We start from the raw sequence: 16,485 nt of genomic DNA on the forward strand, positions 1-16,485 counted from the left end.
GACACACTCTCCTTCGATTCGGCTATGATGAGCCAATCGTCTATGTACGTCAGAATTCTCAGCCCTGATAGTCTCAGGGGCGTCAAACCCGCTTCCGCACATAAACAGAACGTTCGGGGACTCAAACTGAGCCCGAACGGCAGAACTGTAAATTCGTAACATGTGCCTTGGTAGGCGAAACGAAGATACTTCCTGTGTGGGGGGTAAATGCTTACGTGAAAGAAAGCGTCTCTCAGATCGACTGATGTGAACCAGTCATTCTGTTTTATGGCGCGGGCGAGAGAGCCTTGTGTCAACATTCTGAACTTGTATTTCCTCAAGTGCTTGTTCAACACTCGAAGATCCAATATGGGGCGGGGTGGGCCGCATTTCTTTGGAACAAGGAAATACCGGGAATAAAAACCCTGGTTTACCAGATTGGGTGGTACCCTCTGAATCGCTCCCTTGCTTAGGAGAGAGGAGATTTCCTCTTTCAGAATGTGTGCGGCGTTTTCCTCTGTGTGAGAAGAGAGAACACCGTTGAAATGTGGAGGTCTCATTGCAAACTGCAGCCTGTAACCCTTGGTTACGGTACGCAACACCCACTCGGGAGCTGAAATGGCCTGCCAAGCCGCTTCGTGGCTCGCGAGCGCCCCCGCTCGGGCTGGAGCGGAGCTGTGAGCGTCCAGCTGGTTTGTCAATGATGCAATGCCGCCATCCAGTGGGCACACTGGGGGCGGCATGCATGGATTCGGAGGAATTTCCTCTTTCTGCAATGAGATGGGATCTCTCTGCAGAGAGGGGATTTCCCTCCGAAACGAATTTATGTGATTCGTGTTTTTTTGAATTGTGTGTGTTTTGTGCTGGACATGCACTTGGGCCGAAGCCTTTATTGAAAACGTGAGGGGAACAGAGGGCGAGTGGTGCTTTGGTGCCACTACACATGAACGTAACCTCACAGAGTGCCCCCTGAACGTGGGGGGAAAACACACACTTGCACCCGCGAACTGGGCAGTCTCGCGGCGCGGTGAGCCGAGGGCACCCCTGGGTCTTTTCGACGGGGGTCCTGAACAAAGAGGGGAGTCCGACGGGTTTGTGACCCGCGACTGCAGACTCGAAGCCCCCATCGGAAGAACGTCAGGCAGGCCGCTTACGTTTCGAGTCGGTAGAAGTGGGGTTAGCCTGTCTCCCGGCCGCGGCCGGGGGGAATTAGACTTTCCCCAGCGCTTGGCCGGCGCTGGGGCTTGCTGCCGTGGTGGAGGGATGCTGCGGGGTTTTTCCTTGCCCTGAGCAAACTGTCGACCTATGGCAGGTGGGTTAGGCCCACGCGCAGGGGCCACCTGGCGTGGGGCAGCTTTCCTGGGAAGGCACAGCTTAAACGCCTCATCTTCTTTCTTCTTATCATCGCACCATTGTTGCATCAGTGCGACGGCGGGACCGAATAGAGCCCGGCCGGGCTCCACCGGCGCGCCTGCGATGCGCCGCTTCTCGCTGTCTGGCAGTCCTGACAGATTGAGCCACAGCGCGCGCTCTCCCACTACGGAAAGCGCCATGGAGCGCCCGCAAGCTTGGACGGCCTGCCGGGCGTTACGGAGAACGAGGTCGTTCACCGTGAGGATTTCCTTCCAGAGGGTATCCAAAGGATTTCCTTTCGCCAGCTGCTGTCCTAGTTCCTCGAGAATCTCCGCCTGGTAGGCGGAGAGGAGGGAAGAAACGTTCAGCGCCCTGACAGCCACGGCCGACGATTTATACGTGGCTTGGTGAATGGAAGCAGCAAAACGGTCCATCTTGTTAGGCAGGACCGGCTTAGGCGGGGCGAGTAGCCCACCCTGAGCGGGGTTAAGGTGTCTGGCGATGGACGGCTCGACAGCGGGGGGGTCGCCCATACCGTGAGCCGCCATATCCTTAGCCTCGAGTCCCGAGAGACCGTGTCTGAAGTCGAGCGGGTCGCTCCAGTACGTTCTCATGTGCTTAGCGCACGCCGGGAGGATGGGGAAGAGTTGTTTCCTCGGGCCGGGAGGGGGTCCCAGCACTTTCCCATCATAAATGTCCCTCTCCTGGTCGGTGACGTTCTGGGGAGTTGGCCACTCAACGTTGAGACGAGCGGCCGCTCGCTCACACACTTCCAGGAGAACGGCTTGTGGTAAAGCCGTGTGGGCCGTGCTAGCCTGGGGAACACCGGAGGGCGGGATGACCTCCTCGTCCTCGGAGACCCCAAGGATAGCCGCATCATCCTCCTCGCCAGAACCGGCCGGTTCGTGGACGAGAGCGAGGCCGCCCTCCTCGAAGATGTCCTCTTCGGGGAAGGCGGGATTGGGCTGGTCAGCCCAAACGAACTGAGTCGCGCCCCGGGAGGCCCCCGGTAGCACGTCATCACCGTGTCCTCCGTCCGAGTCCGAAGTTAGGGAGAGCTCGGCGCACTGTGTCACAGCTACCTTAAAACGGCGCTTCAGCAGCTTCCTCGGCAGGCTTAGACAAAGGCTGCAATTCTCAGGATACTCCAAGGCTTCGCGAGCATGCTTCGGACCCAAGCAAACCACACACAGCTGGTGAAGGTCCTTCGCGGCAATAAGGGCTCCACACGCGGCCGGGCAGGCCCGTGATAGGGAGTCCCCCGACGAGGCGGCAGGCTTGGACAGCGACATATCCGCAAAAAAGCTGGAGAAATCCGTGGCGGGCAGCCGTTATAGGAGGAAAACGGAGATGGAGAGCGTGGGCGGCTCCGAATGCAACGCAGCAACAGTTGAAAACACGACTGTCACGTCCGGCGGAGGCTGATCGAGTCGATATGTCCTCCTGCAGACACGCGGTGAGCAGTGTGTAAAATTTCACTGAGCTGAGTAAAACAGAGATCGCGAGAAGCGAATGACAACTGAGGTACATGAGCGCGCATTGGGGTATATATGCCTTAGGTAAGGGGGTGTGGCCTTACCGGGCATTGGCTGCGCGCTTCTGTCTGTTAACCAGACTTGGTGCAATTGGATGCTTCTACAGAGGTCAGGTACCGGATGCCCTTCCCATAGGTGGATCTCGAAACGAGATGATGAAAGAGAACCGTAATTTGAACGATCAGACTGTTTTTTTTTTTGAGTATCAGCACTCACAGATCATTGCCAGTCTTTTAGCAACTTTTAATTTTAATTTATAACAAACATCACACAAACCAGTTATGTCACATTTCCGTTCGTGCTATTTGATGTAAAACAATTTCAGATAGGCTACTCTTTCTATATGAATGAGCACCCTGTTGCCGACTGCAGCATGCGTTTTCAGACCATAGACCATAAAAATGGACGTGCAAGAGGCATTGTATACAAACAATCATATTGTAACAAAGGAATTTATAATTTATGTGAGGATCTTTCGTTTAGTGTGGACCCACAATCGAAAGTAGCCTATCGATTTTTCGGTCCGCCCATCCATCCCTGAGTTTCATTTTCTTGAAAACATGCAAACTATGGCCTGTATTTTAAAATCTATATTAGGTAGGCTACTATTAGTTGTTACTAAACATTGAAGAGGGGAGGGAATGCACAGGAAGAGCATGTGCTGTGAAGAGGCTATAGTGGGGTACAACATAACTCGGAGTTGTTGTAACACACTTGTTTTAAATTAGGCGGGTGACCATATTTTATGCATCAACAAATACTTGACTAATGCATTCACAACCTTGCAAAGTTATGTTATTGTAGTCTGGTCCTACCACACGTCTTTTAATCTTTAATTTTAGTCTTTTCTACCAGACTCGTAGCCTACATTTCATTTGTAGCCTACAAAGTCCACTCTCCATTGACAAGCGTTAAAGTCCAACTGAAATCAAAATGGAACCTATTTACTTTGTTAGCGCATATTACTAGTCTTGTGGTGAACAATTAATCCGTGCAAGTTAAAACACGGAAAAAAATGTTTTGGCTTCGTAATCTTTAATCAAAATCTGAAAATGCCCCTCCTCTCTGCATTGGAGGACCTTCCCTGATGACGTATGCTTGACGGCTTGGGTTGAGAAATGCTTAACCACTCCCCTCAAATCGTAGTCTGTAATGAGCGAGAGATGGAGAGGAGGAGCACTAGAGTAAAACCCTGCCCTCTGTTCAATATTCCTTTTCACTGGGAAATACGTCACAGCACTGGAGAAAAGTCGTTTGCAACTTCCGGTTCACGCGGACTTTAACTTCCCTGAAGGCGGGTATAGAGAGCCTAAGTCCCTCCCCTTCCGGTCAACCACCATGGGACCTTATTTCGGAAAAATATTGTATGGTAGTCTATGGCGAGAGACAACAAATATTTTGATCTCGTTTGAATTGTGCCCTGATTTACTCATATGATGTTTGTCAATTTAAAAGATACATTTTAAAGTCAAGAAAGTCGCAGCTTGATGTAAAACTGCTGAGGTATAAGACTGTGAAAATACGTAATTACAAAGACTACAAACCCAGAAGGCGCACATGCGACGTCATACCTTTTCTCTCAATGAATGACGCTAACTTTACTGAAGCTAACGTCTGTAATTTTTTCTATAGTCTTACATTATAATCGTAACGTTACGCCGTCATGCCTGAGTGTTTTGAGCCAGAATACACACATACGAGCAACGGATCTTGTGACGTACATAGTGCGAGACGAGAGATGTAGTTCATTGAGCGATTTTCACATAAAACTAAACGTTACTCTTCTGTTTTATGACAAACTGCGACTTTCTTGACTTTCATAATTACCTTTTAAATTGACAAACATCATATGTGTAGTTCAGGGCACAGTTCAGACGGAATAAAAAGATAAGTTATCTCTCGCCATTGACTTCCATACATATTTTTTCCGAAATAAGGTCCCATGAGCCGGAAGCGGAGGGGCGGGACTTAGGCTCTCTATTCTGTTAAACTTTAAAACTATTGGATCCGCCCAGAGCCATTCTGGATCTGCCATAACCAATCGCTAACGTTTGGTCGTGACGTAGCCATGAGATGCGCCTTGCCTCGCCTGAAATGTATGCGAGAGTAGGCGGCTGCAGTGAGAGGAGGAGTGAAATAAGCGCAGGCAAGCCGGACAGATATGGCAAGCCATTTTAACATTTAACAGCTAGACTGGATATGTGTTGCAGATATCTGTAATTCAGTTTTGCCTAGTCAAAAAGAACATTTCAGATATCCGCAACTCAGGCCCGGATTGGCTAATCGGGAGCACTGGGAAAATTCCCGGTGGGCCGGTCTGTTTTATTGGCCAGGAGGGCCGGTGTCCAGTCATAGCGCAGCCCCACTATTTTTTTTATTATTATTTTCTCGCAGCCCAAAAAAATAAAATAAAGTCACTTTGTTAGAGATGTGCTAACAAAAAATAAGGGATACAAAACGAGGATAATAGCCTATAGGCGCAAAGGCGGCGCTGAAAAGGCCAGAATAATAAAACATCTCTAGAAACTGAAGCGGCCAAATAGCCTACGAGTCAGGGCCGTACAGACCATTGAGGTCTCCGAGGTCCGGACCTCTGTAATTTTTGCTGAGTGTATAATGAACGTTGTGAAATAATTGCCTAATATTGACTCTAATTTGGTGCTGCAATGATTCGCATATCGCGACGATAACCGACCTCATCATCTGAGCTGCTTCAGCACTCAAACACCGCTCGTCGGCAATGGCTAAATGTTTGAGATGACCGATCAAAGCAAGCGGGATTTATGTTCACAGAAGCGCGAGCCGCGGCCGCGCGCGAATCCCAACGCGACGCTTCACGAGATAAGGTGCAAGTGGTTAAACTAAACAGCTGTTTTACAATAGAAATTTTAAACGACCGACATAAATAATCACTTTGCAAAGACTGTATCAATCTAAGCTCAGCTTCAGGAAGGGGAGATTTACAGGTAAAGATAAAGAGACTGAGAGAAGAAGAACGAGAGATGGAGATGAGAGAGGAGAGCAGGTAGAGCAATAGCCTATTACATACTGTGCCAATAATGAGAATAACTTTATTACAATGGATTCCTATTTAACACAGATGTTCTTTGCCAATGACAGTGGAAAAATAATATGCCGCCGAACCCCCTAGCAAGATCACTTTTGGGACCTCTGTATTTATAAAACCCTGTTTACTGATATTGCACTGAATAGAAAGTTATATTTTTGAAAAATACAATGAATTACAAGGCTGTACAGAACAGTGCATTATTGCAGACTTAGGCTCAATCCCAGTTCACCCCTTGTCCCTTGACCCTTGACCCCTCTGTTTAGCGCGTTCCCGTGAAGGGGTAGGGTTGTCTCGATTCTCTTTTGGTTGGAGGGGCAGCACTAGGGGTAGGGGGAAGGGCCAGATAGCCCTTGAAAGATTGGGCCTTATACTGAGGGTTTAATTACATTATTTTAGTCAGTCGGGAACTAAAGTGGGCCGGTCTAAGGCATGAAACTCCAGGGCTGAAAATGAGTCCCAATCCGGCCCTGCCGCAACTACATTCTTCCTATCCATAACTGTCATTTCAGATATCCACAAAGACATTCTTCCTAGGACAAATGACGTGACTTTTGCCATTCATTTGTATGGGGTTTATCATTACAGATATCTACAATTCAGTTGCAGATATCCACTATGTGAATTACGGATATCTGCAATTGAATTGTAGATATCTGTAATTCTAGTTTGAGATATCTTCAGTTTGATTCTGAGTAGTCATACCTCCAGTTCAAGATATCTTTAATTCACCTCAATTCAAGATATCTACATGTTCCTTTTCAGATATCTTAAATTAAGTTTTGACTAGGCGAAATGACATTGTAGATATCTGTAACTGGAGTTATGACTAGTCAAAATGGCGTTGTAGATATCTCAAACTGGAGTTAGGGATAGTCATAATTTAATTGTAGATAACTATTATCAAGTTATAGATATCTTGAAATTAATTTTGATTAGAGATATCTGAAATTTGAGATATCTGTAACTTTCATTCTGCCTAGTCAAAATGTAATTACAGATATCTTGAATTAGAGTTTTGACTAGGCCAAATGACGTTGCAGATATCTGTATGCAAATTAGGCCCGCATCACACTTTAGGTGGGAACAGAGCGTGTTGTTCAAAATCAAATCATCAAATCATCAAATCACATAGAACCTGTTAACTGTTAACTTGTAATTAGCACTGATTAGCACCATGTCGGAGCAACAGAGTTTTAATAATCTTTTTAATGCTGTTAGATACTGTTTCAAACTGAAAAAAAAAATAATAAAAAAATAAGAACTAATCTGAACTAAGAACTTTTTTTCTCATCTAAGGAAGTTAATGTTATTGTACTTCCATGGCAAGTATAGCATGCATGTCAGCATCTTTATTAAAGTGAATTAGTGTGAATCTTTTTCACGCATAAATCTTACGGCAACAATAACCTACATAATTTTAAGCATGATCATAAACATAGCATTGCAACATTTTTTTTTTTTTGTATATAAAATATTGTATATAATCTTTTTTTATTTGTATATAAAAAACATTTTCTGGTGTTTTTTTCGATTACAGCCAACGCCATGACTGCTTCTTTCTTCTTCCATTCATAGAAATAAGGAAATGAACCCACTTCTTCTTTGATTATGGCTGGGAGAGGAAATTACTTATTTATGGATATCTAAAATAGAGCAACGTCATGCACAATAATTTGCACTAGTCATAATGACGTTTGAGATATCTGTAACATTCATTCTGCCTAGTGTTGTAAAGTTTTTCTTTCTTCAAAGCAGACCAGGAGACGTTGGGATCACGTTCAAACAGAAGAGTTTCTTTATTTGAGCGCGGCTGCGGTTTCGTCCAACATAATCTAAAGTATATAAATTTACATGGTGTCTTATAGGCATTTTAGGAGGAGGGGCTTTTGAAGGTGGAGACAAATTCAAACAAAGCATGTAAATGAGTATACAGGTTAAGGTAACACCCTAGACTGTGAGGGTCTGGCCAATCCTAATTCAAATCAGCATAAGGCTCCAAGAGCCATTTGGGTCCGAAAGCCATTTGCAGAACAAAAGGTGAGATTCTCAGTGAATCATTCGTGTGCTAATCCCATCAGTCTGAGTGAAACTGGGGCTTCAAGAGCCATTTACAGACAATAAGGAGAAAACAGGAAAGGCAACTTTGCTGAGCAGAATCATTATCTTACCCTTAAACACTAAATACAATATTCTTTACCGTGATGTTATGTAAGGAAGCATATTTGAAATAGATTCTTAAATTTGAATCCTTCACTAGTCAAAACTGAATTACGGATATCTGCAATTGTCATTTAAGATGTGTGACGAGTTGAATGTCGTTTTCAATGAAGTCATTGCAGATATCTGTAATTCAGTTTTGCCTAGTCAAAACTGAATTACAGATATCTCTATCTGTTGTTTCGACTAGTCACAATTACATTACAGATATCTTGAATGACAATTCCAACTATCCAAAATGTAATTATGACTAGTCAGAAAGACATTGTTGATATCTACAATGTTAATTCCGGATAGTCAAACTTAGCTTTTAAATGTTAAAAGGGCTTGCCATAGGACAGATCTCTCTTCTCGCAGTGGATCTGACACCTGCGAGATCAAAGATGGTTATCGCGGGATTCACGCTCGTGCACAGTGTTGCTAATAAACTGGATGTAATTCAAGACACCCAAAGTACTTGTTATTTAAAGTCCCCATAAAATCAAAATTGACCCTATTTACTTTGTTAGCGCATATTACTAGTCTTGTGGTGAACAATTAATCCGTGCATATAAGTAAAAAAAAAAAAATTTTTTACCATGGTAATCTTTAATCAAAATCTGAAAAGTTACTTCCGGGTCTGGAATGGCGTCTTTTTCTGATGACGTAGGTTTGACGGCTTGGTTTGAAAACGCTTAACCACTCCCCTCAAACCGTTAGTCGGCTATGAGCAGAGATGGAGAGGAGGAGCGCTAGAGTAAAACCCTGCCCTCTGTTCAATATTCCGTTTCACTTGGAAATACGTCATAACACTGGAGAAAAGTCGTTTGCAACTTCCGGTTCACGGGGACTTTAATTCCATTCCAAATACATGTTTATCAATATTTTTTTCTTTAATACAGACATATGTGTTTTTATTTACTTTATTTTTTTTAATAAAAATTTAATTGCATAACCCAAAGAAATCACACTGTCAGATAGTTTGGGAATATTCACACATAACATAAAACATGATATTAGAGTTTTAAAATCAAACATTTTAAAAGAGAACAATACATCACAGTTGTTTAAACCAATGAGCATTAAGCTGTGCAAGTTGTTTCCAATCGTGCTTTTGATCAGCGCAGTCGGTGGAGAGCAACTGCGCTCGACTGCAGAGTCCGACACGTGCGCCTTGCGCTCGCGAGAGATTTTTGACCTACGTCAGCATGACATCAGAGCAAGGCGGACCACACTCGGACACATTTCTAACCGGCATGCATCTCGCGCTGATCACCAGTGATCGGTTCTGCGCAGATTTTGCTCATCTCAAACAAGCCTATGTCTACAACTCAAACTAGCGCACCTCAACGTCATCGTTCTTAGGACCGGTTAAAATTTTGCCGGAGAAAATCCGCGAATATACCGCAAGCGCAAACCCAGACGACGTACTGAAGGAAAATGAAAATTGAGCGGTAGCACGTAGGATGGCGCAGCCAGGCTAATGTTATTGTAGGCTACTTAATACATAAAGTAATACATCCTTTCCATTCAACGTTTGGCCCGCATCAATAGAATAATAACAAATAATTTAAAAAAAAGTTTAGCTTTAAACACCTTTTACATGAGTTTCTTTTCATGGCCATAGGTTAAAATAAAAAATCTACTACACTAGTTATTTCAGTAAAACTTAATTTCAGTCCTCCTGATGTTCTCTATACTTTCCTTATGTGGGCTTCTAGGTCGCTAGCACCTTTATTTGACAATAAACCTGCTTTGCTGATCAGTGGTCATGCATCTGCTTTACACGGATCCCGACCGAGACAGTTGAAAACACAGGAATTTTCAATGTAAATCATCTGTGAATTTACATTTGGGCTTTTTTTTTATTTATTTTTTTACGCTGTTCAGGAGACATGTACGTGCTGCTCTCCTCTTGTGCTGTTGTGCTGAGGGTAATGATCCTTATACTGTCTATGGGAATGATTGATATGCAGTTTGACCAATGTTTGCGTTACGTAGGCCTACATGACCGACCGACCGACCGAGGCGCGCGATAAGGCAATGCAAAAACGGCGACTGTAGAAAGCAAAAGCAAAAGCAAAAGCAAAAAAAAAAAACAAAAAAAAAAGGAAGGCGGCAAAAGCCGAATCCCGGACATTTTGGACGATCTAGAATTTTTTTTAGTTCCAAAAAGAGGACATGTCTGGGAAAAAGAGGACATATGTTCACCCTATTTAAAAACTTCCAAACATGCCAGCATGTTGAAACTTAGTAGCCAATCCAGCAGCCATGTCACCCTGTAGCCCAAGACTGGTTGCCCACTGAAGCTAAGGAGGGCTGAGCCTGGTTAGTACCTGGATGGGAGACCTCCTGAGAAAACCAGGTTGCTGCTGGAAGAGGTGTTAGTGAGGCCAGCAGGGGGTGCTCACCCTGTGGTCTGTGTGGGTCCTAATGCCCCAGTATAGTGACGGGGACACTATACTGTCAAAGAGCACCGTCCTTCGGATGAGACGTAAAATCGAGGTCCTGACTCTCTGTGGTCATTAAAAATCCCAGGATGTCTTTCGAAAGAGTAGGGGTGTAACCCCGGCATCCTGGCCAAATTTGCCCCTTGGCCTCTGTCCATCATGGCCTCCTAATCATCCTCATATACTGATTGGCTTCATCACTGTCTCCTCTCCACCAGTAAGCTGGTGTGTGGTGGGCGTTCTGGCGCAATATGGCTGCCGTCGCATCATCCAAGTGGATGCTGCACATTGGTGGTGGTTGAGGAGATCCCCCCCTTCTATGTAAAGCGCTTTGAGTGCTGAGAAAAGCGCTATATAAATGTAATGAATTATTATTATTAGTGTATTAACTACTTGCCATATCCACACTATTTAGAAAAGAAATGCGCCAAAATTCAGAAATCTTTGGAAGATATCACTGACCATTTATTTAACCATAGCAAAATGAAATTTCTTACTTATGTTAATTTTTCATCTGTTTTTTTTTTTTTGTGTGTTTAATTAAAAGGAGACAAATCTGGTATTATTTTAATCTGTTATTGAACAGTTGAGATAGTTTTTTAAGTCTGATCTAACCAGCAAAATACACTAGCCGGGTTATTATGTTTTGTGTTGTATAGCTGTGCTTTCCAGTGTGTTTGTTGTCAAACTAAAAAATATATATATTTTTAATTATTAAAAAATGCCATTATTTTATATGAAAAAAGTTAATAATTGTATTTTATCAAGAAAAATATTTTTGTTTGTCTTATATATATATATATATATATATATATTTTTTATCAAGAAAAATATTTTTGTTTGTCTTATATATATATATTTTGATTAGATCAGATAACATTCTAACCTGTCATAATAATGTTACAATGTGCCCCTCACATGATATAATGTACCCCACCTATGGGGCATGTTGTCACATTGCATTTGCATTCTTTCGGGGTATATCAAGAAAAAAGTACACACTGTACACACTGTCTTATGAAACAAAACCACATAATTGTACTAGACATGTGGGAAAATAATGTGGGGAAAAAAATACTCTGAACCCTAAGTAGGTTTACACAAACTGAGAAAGTCAAAAAGCGTTAGGTTGTGCCCTGCTCTCCCTAAATAAAGTTTTTAATATCATTTCTCTAACAAGTGGCTACACAAAGTGCAATATCCTAAACAGACTGTAAAACATGAAAAATTAATAATGTTCTTAAAGCAAGAAAATTTTTAACACCAGTAAAAAAGTAGCCTAATACATCAGTATACTCATATATCATTATTTCAGGAGCTCGTGTTTTCACAAGGACAGTTTCATGTTTATGAATATTTAGTTGAAATGTTTTACTTGGTAAGTGTTTATATATTTTCAAAATGTTTGTACATTTGATCAAAATGATTTAATCACATTTTTTCATTGACGAGTAAAATTTACTGAGATTAATGCATATGACATGACAGTATATTGACAGAATTTATAGATTTTCATCTAAATACAAACTGACTAAAAAACTTTTTAAAGATTAACACTTAACAAAGAAAGTAATTTGATTAGAATGTAAAGAAGAAAATAAGTAATAATGCTACTCAGTGCCTGAATTTCAAGTGTTTAACATCTTTTGACAGATTGTAATGAGTATTTGAAGATCCATGGAAGTCCAGTTCCAAGTAGTTTCGGTTCCGGTTCCAGTTCCAGTTCCAGTAGGACCTAGAAAAACAGACCCCATAATAAAATGCATCATAGACAACAAGGCAAAGAGACTTCGGAAATTATTAAAAGGCAGAGATATTAATGGTTTGTACTCTTCTGAAGACTGGAATAATGATGTTACACTATTGACAGCAGCAGTTATATGCAGAAATGAAGAAATCTGCTCTTATCTACTTAAAGAGTCGGCTGATCCTAACAAACCCTCAACAAATGGACAAACACCTCTACATTATGCTGGTTTAACAACTGGAGTTCCATTGAGTATTGTTAAAAGATTACTTGCAGCAAAAGCTAACCCAGATGGACACAGATTACAAATGTTTACTCCATTGCAATGTGCTGTTGATCGTGGCCGTGTAGACATTGTGAAAGCACTTATAAAGGCTGGAGCTTCACCTGGAAGGAAATATGGGGGGGATCCAGATCTTGATAAAAAGGTGGAAAGAATTATATTTCAACTATCTTTACTAGGTGAATTGTCTGAGAAAGTACATATATCTTTCTCTTTTCATTGTGCTGTACAAACGAAAAGCCAGATAGAAGTTTACAGAGTCTTTAAGGAACATTTCTTTCAAGAGGATCCTTTTGATAATTTGAATTATTTTGAGCTCTACTTTAGTGTAGTTGGTCCAAGTACAGAGCAGTATCGTCAGACCGCCATCAAGTGGTTAAAAGACACAAAGAGTGCAGACAGATACATTGAGGGACTCATCAAGCGCTTCCCAGGAATCCCTCAGGAACACTGGCCGATTGCACTGAACTGCTTAAATGTTGCTTTGTGTGTCAGTGAAAGCATCTCTCCTCAGGTATTCAGTGAGCTTGTGTCAGTTCTTACAAACAGTCTTCAGAGCTCTGAAAATGCACAAGAAGAAATAATTAATCATCTGATACTCGCAATACTCAATGTCATGATGCAGAAGACGTCTGAGCTGAAACTGAACAGGAACCATTCTGTGTATGAGAAGTTATGCAAAAGTCTATTGCCTCTCACACGTCCTGATTATTCAAGTCAAATTAGACTTTGGACCTATCAACTGTTTGCCAATATAAATGACTTTGCTCCAGAACTTGTTGCATTGTGTCGATTGTCTCCCATCCCAGAGATGATACTTATCAAAGCAGAGACAGAGGTGGATGAAGTCATGAAAAAAAAGCTGCATAAGTTTGATGAATCACTGAGACATCCAGCAGGTTCAAGTGCAGTGGATAGTTTATGTGAGGAGACTGCTGCTCTATCAACAAACAGAAAGAAGAAAAAGAAGAAGAAAAAGAAGAAAAAAATCGAGCAAGAAGTGGGATCACAAGAAGGTGAGCTGCAAGATAAAGAGGAACTGTATCCAGACACTGTCGTGAAATCCATTGAGGAATCAAACTCAAGTGTACAGCCATTCACACAGCCTGCTGAGAACTCAAGAAGGTGGCATCAAACCAGCCGTCGTTGGAGACCTAAGCTTGAGAAGCTATCTAGCATGGATGCTAAAAAGACATATAAGCTGGGAAGTCTTATTCTTGTTCTCAACCCTGAATTTCTGATTGCTAGGGGAAGTGATGGAACACAAGTTTTCCTTGGACTGAGGGATGACGGCACAGAAGTGGCTGTGAAACGAATGGATAAGTTTAATTACCAAGACCTCAAAAATGAGGAGGAATTTCTACGACATCCAGACCTTGATAGTCCCTCCATTGTGCGATATGTGGACTTTACAGAAGATGAGCATTTTGGATACCTTGTACTTCAGCTTTGTGAGTACACACTGGAGGAATATATCCAAGAACATTTACCAGATGATAACACTGAGAGAAGTTTGGTTCTGAAGAAGCTGGTGAAGGAAGTTCTCTGCAGCTTACAGGTTTTACACCAACCGAAAACCAAAGTGCTTCATCGGGACATCAAACCCCAGAACGTTCTGATTGGTAGGACTTAAACCTGAGTTGCAACATCTGCCTAACTAAAATATCATCCCAAATTTTTCCCCTTGAAATAATGTGGACTTTCCATTTGTTACAGACATAAATGGAAAAGCTAGATTGGCTGATTTTGGCATAAGTCGCCGACTAAAACAGGGTGAAACCACCATACGAACAAGAACTGCTGGAACTAGATGCTGGAAGGCAAAAGAGACCATAAAGGAGAAGGTCAAGACTGGGTACAAGAGGAGCTCCGACATTCAGGTGTGTTTTCAATATTAATCAATTAACTCAAAAGTGTATTCGGACCTTCAACATTGTGTTAATTTTTTTAATTTAATTTTGAAAGCAGAAAAATTTGAAAATGCCTCCTTTTCAGACTTTAAAAAACAACATCAACTGAATTCGGCTTATTTTTCGTCATCAGTCCCTTCCATGCAAGTCTAACTGCTGCCTCTGGACAGTTTGTGTCAAGCCATTTGTTAGTCTGCTTGTTTTAGGAGAAAGAGAATAAATGTAGTTGCAAAAATCGCTTGAGAATGTGTACAACTATAACAATGGATGACTATAATTCTGATTCTGGGGAAGAACTGATGATGGCACGGTTTGATCTTTGGATGACCAATCACAGGAAAGGGGAGTTTCATGCTTGCCTACACTAGGAAATCAAATATTAAAGCTGTTTATTTATTTTCTACCACTGAATGTAAAAATGAATTTTTCGTTATTTTAAAAAATCATTTTTTCTGCTTTCGATATTAAATACACAACATACACAACCAGTTTTTACTGATAATTCTGAATTCTACTGTAACCTGTTTGAAGGTTGCTGGGATGTTAGTGTACTACATTCTCTCTGGAGGACACCATCCATTTGGTGAAGATGTGGACTGTGAGTACAACATTTTAAGAGGAAGTTACTCACTGGAACATCTGGATGATGATGTAGCGAAGGATCTCGTAGAGTGGATGATCAATGCAACTCCAGAGGAGAGACCAACCGTGGAGCAAACCCTTGCACACCCCTTCTTCTGGACTGATGAAAGGTAGAATATGATTTTGATGACATTTGACAGGTGAAATAATGTACAAAACTTTAACAAATATGTCCAGTGTTCATGAAACATTAATCCAAATATATTCCTCTTAAGCCTAAATATGTTTTCAATCACAATTTATTAGAGATACTATAGAGATGACAAAGCTGTCATAATATAGCTGTAGATGATAAAGCTTATTGTATAATGTTTCTGAAATCATCTCAGGAGAGTGCGGTATCTGAAAATCTTGGGAGATGAGAAAGAGGCTGAAAATTGTCGTAATGCAGATACGGAGCTCCTTATTGCCATTGCAAAATACACAGAGGGGAAAAGCTTTTCTGAATGGAAAACTAAAGTAAGTAAAACCTCAATGCAGTCCATATAACTTATGAATACATAAATTAAGATGTTTTGTCCTGCAGTTTATTCTTCTTTAACTGGTGCTTCATCAGTGGAAGCAACCTGAAGTGAAAAACAATCAGCAAAACCTGCTTATGGCTTATTAAGACATATAATTTAATAACTTGCTTTTCTTGTTAAATTTTAACTACAGATACATTGCAGCTTTATTTGCAGTCAAAATATTGTTTTCTCAGTTGCCATCTGAGCTTGTCCAGAAACTGGATGGTAAGAAGAAAGTCTATCCTGAGAACACACTGGGCCTGCTGCGTTTTATACGCAACCTACACACGCATTAGTAAGTTACAGAAATAATTAACGACATACTGTTAAATTATGTATATATAAAATGAACAACCTGAGCTGGTAATGTGTTTACAATGCAAAGAAATTATACGTTTTTAAATAAGACTTGCACAATGATTGTGTTGTTTGTGTGACGTTCTCTCCACAGTAAAGCAGATGCTGTGAAAATCAACCTGATGACTGAATTCCCTGATCTTTTTGGGAGTGTGTACCTGCTTGCTAAGGAGAGAGGATGGAATACCAGAGAAAGTGTCATTATGGACATCAACTCGGCATCATGATTGTAAATCTGAGATAAAATGTTATTCAGCAGTCACCAATAATTTCAACATAGTGACTGAGCACAAAAATTGTACACTTGACACTGAGTAAAGCTTGAGGTTTTCTCTTAGTTGCTAAAAACAGTTAATTTTGTCTTTCAACAAATCTGAAGTCTTTTGTTACATAAATCTATACAAGTTTGAAATAAATATTTTGTAATTGCATGCAATTGACCTTATGGATCATGCAA

At 41.7% G+C, this 16,485-nt stretch overlaps 1 protein-coding gene across 2 annotated transcripts in view; it reads left to right on the top strand.

The window, feature by feature from the left end:
* Positions 1 to 16,459, top strand: part of LOC311287139 (uncharacterized protein) — a 45,691-nt gene extending 29,232 nt beyond the window's left edge. For both annotated transcript variants that reach the window (XM_084403765.1, XM_084403764.1), the window contains 6 exons: positions 12,237 to 14,235; positions 14,330 to 14,493; positions 15,055 to 15,275; positions 15,495 to 15,624; positions 15,866 to 15,966; positions 16,123 to 16,459. In XM_084403765.1, coding sequence (XP_084259891.1) covers positions 12,261 to 14,235; positions 14,330 to 14,493; positions 15,055 to 15,275; positions 15,495 to 15,624; positions 15,866 to 15,966; positions 16,123 to 16,255 — 2,724 coding nt within the window. In that variant the 5' untranslated portion in view covers positions 12,237 to 12,260 and the 3' untranslated portion in view covers positions 16,256 to 16,459. The remainder of the gene's footprint in view (positions 1 to 12,236; positions 14,236 to 14,329; positions 14,494 to 15,054; positions 15,276 to 15,494; positions 15,625 to 15,865; positions 15,967 to 16,122) is intronic.
* Positions 16,460 to 16,485: the final 26 nt, after the last annotated feature.

The sequence above is a fragment of the Rutilus rutilus genome, assembly GCF_951802725.1.
Source record: "Rutilus rutilus genome assembly, chromosome: 3".
In the NCBI taxonomy this organism is placed as follows: Eukaryota; Metazoa; Chordata; class Actinopteri; order Cypriniformes; family Leuciscidae; genus Rutilus; species Rutilus rutilus.